Source organism: Ceratina calcarata, unplaced genomic scaffold (assembly GCF_001652005.2).
Source record: "Ceratina calcarata isolate Rehan_Ccalc_2016 unplaced genomic scaffold, ASM165200v1 scaffold128.2, whole genome shotgun sequence".
Classification (NCBI taxonomy): domain Eukaryota; kingdom Metazoa; phylum Arthropoda; class Insecta; order Hymenoptera; family Apidae; genus Ceratina; species Ceratina calcarata.
Genome location: NW_017133832.1, coordinates 12,721 through 21,058, shown reverse-complemented (window position 1 = coordinate 21,058; position 8,338 = coordinate 12,721). Strand labels below are relative to the sequence as shown.

At 46.1% G+C, this 8,338-nt stretch overlaps 1 protein-coding gene across 1 annotated transcript in view; it reads left to right on the top strand.

The window, feature by feature from the left end:
* LOC108629109 (MOXD1 homolog 2-like) overlaps positions 1-7,662 on the top strand; it is a gene marked incomplete at its 3' end in the record, with an annotated part of 12,141 nt that extends 4,479 nt beyond the window's left edge. Inside the window, exon 2 of the mRNA XM_018031504.2 lies at positions 7,513-7,662. Coding sequence (XP_017886993.2) covers positions 7,513-7,662 — 150 coding nt within the window. The remainder of the gene's footprint in view (positions 1-7,512) is intronic.
* Positions 7,663-8,338: the final 676 nt, after the last annotated feature.

Sequence of the window (8,338 nt, the reverse complement as noted above, 5' to 3'; positions counted from 1 at the left end):
GGAGAGGTGTGATAATTGTACGGTGGAATTAGGTGATTGGTCAGTGGGGATGTTAACGAGGATGGGGAATGCAGGTGATTGGGGATTGCGTGCGAACGAACGTCCGAGCGATAATTTGTCGAATTTACAGATAATACGTTGGGCAGCTCGGAATCCCTCGGATTCTTAAGATGCTATCTGTAGCGGCTACGGAACCTCTTCGGGAACACGGCGATCGTGACTCGGCCGCGGCAAGCCAGTTTGTTCCTTTCAACGGAAACTCAATACGCCTTTAATTCCCTAGCCGGTTTAAATTAATCTTCCCGGCTGCCGACTCAATTATTCACGTCTCAAACTAAACCGTGTTTTCCTCAGCGTCGTTTATAAACGATCATTGATGCAGTAATAAATGGTACATGCGACTCCATCACTGGGCATTAAGGCTTAAGTAGATTAGGAGGGATCAACATCAGACGTGTCGTACTTATTCATTATAAATACTTAATTATTTATTAAAATGTTAATAAAAAAAAGTACTATTATTATTTGACAAGACGTGAACTGTCCCAACCAATAAACGACTAATTAACTATTACATAAAATCTAGCAATAATTGAGATTGCCCGACTGGTGATTAGAACCGTTTCCAAGTGCCTTCATCATTTCCGGTTGGACGTGATGAAAAGTAGAAGGAGAACAGACTTGGTATAGACTGTGGTAGGATTTCGCTAGACCAATAGACCCTCTCCCATATCTCCACTTGTAACAAATAGTACGAAGTCGACTTTGCTAAGTCAGCTTTGCGGTCCGCGGAATTCTTTCCCGGTAGCATTGTATCGCAATTCCCGAGTGCCTTTCAGAGGAAACAAAAATGCTTGCACCGTTCAAAGGCTCGGGTTCCCTAGCCCTGGAGAGGTAGAGTGAGGTAGGGAGGTGGGTAATCGGTCGGGCTCCTTTTTACGCCAGGGACTCCCCGAGCCACCGATACGACGCGACGCATTGACTGCTTTATCGCGGATTACGCTCCCACCGCCTTTTGTCCGGTAATCCTTTCCAAATGGACTCGGGAATTGCGATATGACCGGTTCCACGCTCAACGGACATGTGTCTCGGTTCGCCCTCCAGAGACCGTCGGATTATCTTCAGATTTGTATCGAGACGCTTGTGCGACAAGTGTTAAACGTCCCTCGGCTCTCGGAAAATTCTCGATAGATCACAGAATTTCTTCTATTCTACAATTCTACACGTTTTATCGAACCTCTGCATTTTTACTAGAATTCTTACATTAATTTGGTTAGGTTAGGTTAAATTCTTTAATATATCTACTATATAATCTGACTTAACTTAAAACCAGAGCATATCTACTGTATATGCTAACCTAACCTACTTCCCTATTAAGTAGATCTTGTGTTTCCTCTCCTATTCCACGGAGTTTGACGAAACGGTTTTAAAGAAAAAAATCAGGGCCACTCAGTTATGGGAGTCACGCACGCGCCATTATATCACTGGAGCCGTGTATTTTTTCGTTCCACCGGCTGGCCGGAACTGGGCCCCGGGGGTTTAACGCGTGGAGACCGGTTCCATCTAGATTTCAGGAACCCAGCTACCTTCTTGCTACCACGCTGCGCGGAACGTGCGTGACACGTTTTTACGCGATCCGGTTGACGATGAGATTCCTCATTTCGCGAGGATACAAGTTTACGGTGTCGCACATCAGCTAAAACGAGTATGCGCACGTGTACGTGTACGTGTGTGTTGGTTAACCGAAGTCTCCTTTCCTGGGCTCAGCTCGTTTACTCCGTCCTCTTCCAGCTCGACGACTTTCGTTCAGACCGTGTCTTCATATTTTTCGACGCAGCAGCTGCGGACATTGTCCTGCTTTTAATGAGCTGCCATTCTTTCCTTTGCCAGATTAGCTTCGGGTAACTTTTGCCAGGCTCGTGAAAAGCAGGCTCCGATAAAATGACGAATATAAGAGGCTTCCCTGTCTGCGGCACTAGAGTTAATGAAGAAACTCAAATAGGATATAATACGTGTTTTGTCTAATTGAAACCAGAGCCACTGTTCGGAGCTTCTTCAGTCCTCGTCCATTCTATGAGGGATGCCTGAATGTTGAAAATAACGTTCATTGAAGATCAGAGCTTGGTTCCTGTTTCATCTTAATTAAAATACAAGCTTCTAGCAAAATCTACCAATTGGGGTCCATCTAGCGGACATTCTGACGGACTCTGAGTTAAAAATAGAAATAATGTTCATTGAAGACCATAAGTTGGTTTCTGTTTCGTCTTAGTTAAAACCTAGGCTTATTGACCTTTAACTGAGTCACACCTAGTGGACATTCTGACGGACTCTGAGTTAAAAATAGAAATAATGTTCATTGAAGACCATAAGTTGGTTTCTGTTTCGTCTTAGTTAAAACCTAGGCTTATTGACCTTTAACTGAGTCACACCTAGTGGACATTCTGACGGACTCTGAGTTAAAAATAGAAATAATGTTCATTGAAGACCATAAGTTGGTTTCTGTTTCGTCTTAGTTAAAACCTAGGCTTATTGACCTTTAACTGAGTCACACCTAGTGGACATTCTGACGGACTCTGAGTTAAAAATAGAAATAATGTTCATTGAAGACCATAAGTTGGTTTCTGTTTCGTCTTAGTTAAAACCTAGGCTTATTGACCTTTAACTGAGTCACACCTAGTGGACATTCTGACGGACTCTGAGTTAAAAATAGAAATAATGTTCATTGAAGACCATAAGTTGGTTTCTGTTTCGTCTTAGTTAAAACCTAGGCTTATTGACCTTTAACTGAGTCACACCTAGTGGACATTCTGACGGACTCTGAGTTAAAAATAGAAATAATGTTCATTGAAGACCATAAGTTGGTTTCTGTTTCGTCTTAGTTAAAACCTAGGCTTATTGACCTTTAACTGAGTCACACCTAGTGGACATTCTGACGGACTCTGAGTTAAAAATAGAAATAATGTTCATTGAAGACCATAAGTTGGTTTCTGTTTCGTCTTAGTTAAAACCTAGGCTTATTGACCTTTAACTGAGTCACACCTAGTGGACATTCTGACGGACTCTGAGTTAAAAATAGAAATAATGTTCATTGAAGACCATAAGTTGGTTTCTGTTTCGTCTTAGTTAAAACCTAGGCTTATTGACCTTTAACTGAGTCACACCTAGTGGACATTCTGACGGACTCGGAATTAAAAATAGAAACAACGTTTCATTGAAGACCAGAAGTAGTTCCTGATTTCTGTATCATCATATAAGGTTACATCTCGAAACCAGCTGTTGCCGAGAGAGAGAAAGAGAGAGAGAGAGCCTTGTCCCCGTGATCCCTCGCAAGGTCTTTATGTACCTTTTTCCTTGTGGCCGCAGTCTGCCCGACGACGTCCGTGTGCGTGTGAACGTGTATCAGGAATGATGCGTGCAGGCCTGTGAGTGGAGGACGGTGGAACACAGAAGGGAAAAGAAGTAATATGAGCGAAGTAGAAGGAGGAGGAGGAGGAGGAGGCGGCCGAGTGGGCCCAAAAGGCATGAACGAAGACAACCCGGGGTGGAGCGAGGGTGATGGGAGGGTTGGGGGAACTAGTTATGGTAATGAGGAGATGCAATGATAGCTCCGCCGGTCCGGCTCCGCCGCTCTCCGGTCTCCTCTCTCCGTTCTCGGCAATGATCTTCGGGACCGCTTACACCTTTTATTCCTTATTGCGCGAGATGGCTGTTATCCGCGCGAGGCCGCAATCTGTGGCATCTCCTGGCCTGTACGTGTCATACCTACGTACCTACACAACCGTGGTTGACTCGTGTGTTCCACGCGTTCATCACGGTGTATGCGTGCACGTCGCCGGTCCCTCGTATAATGGGATGGGCTGCTCACTTTAAACATGGTAAATAACTCCAGTGGCGCCGCATTATCTGGGCCGGACTCATTCCCATTTTTCTCAACGTGTCCCCCTCGCCTGTACGACTGCAGATCGCATCGCGATCACTCTTCCTCGAAATTCAATGCTGGGTTTAGGGTGTCGCTTGACAATTCGCAATTAGGAGACAGAGGAGGAGCTCAGGTATTGAAAGGTGACGAATCGAATGATGCATGCATCGACGAGATTAAGTTAGGTTAGGTTAAATAAAAGGCTACAGCATGAAAAGCTATGCAAAGGAGAAATTGAGGTATTGAATGATGAATCGAATGACGTATGCGTCAACGAGATTAGGTTAGGCTAGGTTATATGTGACGATACCTATTGAAACTTGACGATAAGCGTATGATCACGTGACAAGAGGATAAGAACTCGGCCACTTAAAGCCTGCGAACCGTCCGATGAGTAACCGAAAGAGCCTGGCGATCGGAACGGAAGCGAGCCGGTTTTAAATTGAAGCAGTTAAAGCGTGGCGCCGGACAGAGAGGCATTGTCCGCCGGTTGAATGCCGCAGACATAATTCGTATAATTGCGGGACACGTGCCACTCACCATTCTTTCCGCGGTATCAACCGCGTCCATACGCTGGGATGGCAATAAACAGGCCGATGGGAACGAGAAGACAATTGCATCGTCCGCGGACAGCCGCGGAAACGGAACACTCGTGTACTCAGTGCTGAACGATTTCTACGTACGTACCTCCATACCAACTCCCCGCGTATCACTCTCCCTTTCCGCCGGAGGACGAGTGAGCAGAGAGAAGTTTTCTACCGCAGTCGATACGATTTCCTCTCGTCGTTCGACGCACGCGGCTTTTCTTTCACGACGAATGAAAGCACACGGGAAAGTTTGTTCTACTAAGTTAATTAGTTTGACGTACCGCCGCAGGCGCTGGAGGAAACAGTCGAAATTATCTACTCGTCGTGAATTTTATTGTCAGTCATTCGTTTTTATTGTTGTTACTCATACGTCGTTTGATAAAATTATTAATAATTCTCTGATTCTATAATTGCAATAAATAAATAGTGATTGATAAATTAGTTGGAAAACTGAAGAAACGAATTGGGAGATGAACTAATTTTTTATACTTCGTCGGAGTCGTTGAGAAGGGAGATTGAAACAGTTTTGGAAAATCGGTAGGCGACGGTGTCTAAGCGACCGCGAGACTGCCGAGTAATAAATAATTTCCAGTGCCGTCTCTCGCAACTTCTTCAATTTCCGCCGCCGCGTCGGAAGCGGGAAGCATATTTTTTCCACCCCCCGCGCGACACGCCGATCGAAAACTCCAGAGCCTCTACTTACCGAGGCTTCCTACAATACTCGATTCCCTCCCGCGTTTCCGAGACTCTTTCAATTTTAAACATAATACATTATCTCAGAATTTAGTATCACAGGGACGTTGCTATCACACAATCATTATTATTATTGTTCTTGTTGTTGTCAGATAATTGTTATTACTTTTGCTGCTGCTGCTGTTGCTGTTGCTGCTGTTGCTGTTGCTGCTGTTGCTGTTGCTGCTGTTGCTGTTGCTGCTGTTGCTGTTGCTGCTGTTGCTGTTGCTGCTGTTGCTGTTGCTGCTGTTGCTGTTGCTGCTGTTGCTGTTGCTGCTGTTGCTGTTGCTGCTGTTGCTGTTGCTGCTGTTGCTGTTGCTGCTGTTGCTGTTGCTGCTGTTGCTGTTGCTGCTGTTGCTGTTGCTGCTGTTGCTGTTGCTGCTGTTGCTGTTGCTGCTGTTGCTGTTGCTGCTGTTGCTGTTGCTGCTGTTGCTGTTGCTGCTGTTGCTGTTGCTGCTGTTGCTGTTGCTGCTGTTGCTGTTGCTGCTGTTGCTGTTGCTGCTGTTGCTGTTGTTGTCGCTGTCGTCGTTGTTGTCGTCGTCGCTGTTGTCGTTGTCTCTGTTTGGTCTGAATGATATAATTATGTTTGAACAATTGACTGTTGCTGGAGTTTCTTATTGTCCTTCAGAAAATTGTTATTAAATAAGTGATTAGTGACTAGAGAAAAATTCCAGGCTACGTGGCCTTAAAAGAAAAAACTGCATTCTCTTTTGAAGAACGAGCCCGGCTGGCAATAAAGAGTAACATAATATCCGCACTTAAATTCCACAGCGTCTTATTCCGAAACGACGCGGATTCCTCGAGAGAAAAGAGCGCGGCGGCGGCGGCGGTGTGCGGGTCGTTAGTTATCAGCATGCACACCGCTCGCGTCTCCCTTCACTCCTCTTCCCACCGACCGGCCGGTTACCCCTCACCGTCCACGGGAGCCTTCATCGAAACGTTAAACGCGGAGGCAATATCGTCCGGAGGGGTTCAAAGCGCGGGATTCGTCCCGTTTTCAAAGCGAAAGAATGGTTCCTGTTTCCTCGAGGAATTCGAATTTTCTCTCAGATCCACTGCGCGTTACACTTTAAACCAGTCGGTTGCAGGCGCGGCGGCCGCTAAAACGCTTTCGAAACTGCGAACGGGCGAAAGGCGGGGGGTGGGTGTGGGGTTAGGTATGGAAGAAATTCAGTTGAAAAATGTCCGGGAGTCGGGTTTAAATAACTTTGACAGTACTTGCCGGGTTGCTCTTATATTTTTTTTTTCTTTTTTTGTTTTCAGACTTCGCCCGCGCCGCTTTTTGTCGCGGCAGCTTTATATTTTATATCCAATCAGAATCGGGTTAGCCTTTCACGCGTGCAGAACGTAAATGGACTCTCGCTCGGTGTTCTCGCGTCAGGTTCGTACAAGCGTTGCGTGTATGTGCGCGTGAGACGAGCGCCGGTTGTACAAAAGGAGGCGGAAAGCGTGATACGCGTGACTCGCCGTGGCTCACGGCTCGGTATGCGGCCGGCCGGTAAATTAAATTCTAATAAAGCTCGCCGAAACGACGGGGCCCGATGGGGGGGAAAAAAACCGAACGGTTCCCGTCGGTGAACAATAGCGTCGAAGGCGTCGCGCCTCCGCCGCGGATAATTATATCGAGCCGGCGCGACCAGGAATCCCGCTGAAAAACCTGTCTTCGAGCCTGTCCGGTCGGGGCCACGTTAACTAACTCCCCGCCCCTCCTCTCCCACACTTGGTAGGTGTGTCGTCTTTCGTACCATCGGCGACGTGTCACGAAGTAAAAAGGGATGATCGGTGAAAAAGAGATGAGCCTCGTTCGGAAGCTTTGATATCTTTGTGAACCGTTTGACGATACGTTAGGTTAGGTTGGGTAAAATACGAGGCTGTTGGACTGGGTTTATTGCTTGCTGTGTTTAGAATGTGAAACTGAATCGATGAGAATTGCTTTTTCAAACGATTTCTAATCATTCCATTAAGTAATGAATGAAGAAACTGATTAATGGATGTCAGGACACTAAGTTGGGTTAGGCTAGGTTGTGTTGGACGAAATACGAGGATATCCGATGGTTTATTGCTTGCTGTTTTTAGAATGTGAAGCTGAATCGATGAGAATTGTTTTTTGAAACGATCTCTAATGACTCTATTAAATGATGAATGAAGAAACCAATGAATAGGCGTCAGGGCTAAGTTAGATTATGTTAGAAATCTTGAAATATTTCCTATTCTTATTTTGATTCTCGATCAATTGAATGGATTGAAGATCGAAGGCTTCTGTTTGTGTTTCAGGACCGTCACGTGAAGAAGTCTAGCAAGGACCCGCAGATGGACTCGAGCCAAGACTACACTCTGCTACTGGGTTTCGAGAACAAGACGCACACGGTGCTACGTTTCAGCAGGCAATACGATACGTGCGACCCGCGGGACCTTAAGATCACGGTAGGTGGTTTGATTTATATGGCTTCCGGCGTGAAAGATAATTTCTCGCTGCGAGACCGAAGTGCTCGCCGGAGGATCGGTTTGATGGATTTACGAGAAAAATTGAGCAGCCGAGCGTGAGCCAGGCGCCGGAATTATTTATCGCGGTTCTTTACGAAATTGAACGCGCCGCGTTAAATAATTAATACCCGAATGACACCCTGCGTACATCACCATCGAATTAATTCCGGTACCAACGAAATTTCGTACAATTCCATCTACAAACTTGTCAAACGTTAATTCATCAATTCTATGAGGCTTTTATGGTTTTTATGGTTTTTGACAATCGATTAGTAGAAATGATCGTGACGATATCGAACAACAAAGTGACACGCGTAAACGCGGAGACTGTCTGTCGAAACTGTAGGACCGATTCATTACGCTTGTCGCAATTAACGTTAATTAACCGACCGTTACTGGGAACACGCGAGCCGCGAAAGGTGTCAGGAATTTGAAAACGGTTCACGGCCGGGTGGCGAGAACGAAGTAGCTGCGGCCGCGTCGGCAAGTCGTGCGTGGGCGGTATGCGGAATCATTAGCGAACCGGACGAGGCGGTATTAACATAGGCCGGCGAAAATTCAAAGACTCGTTATCACCAGACTTCGTTCCGGGGATTCCGCGCATAGAACAGGCCTA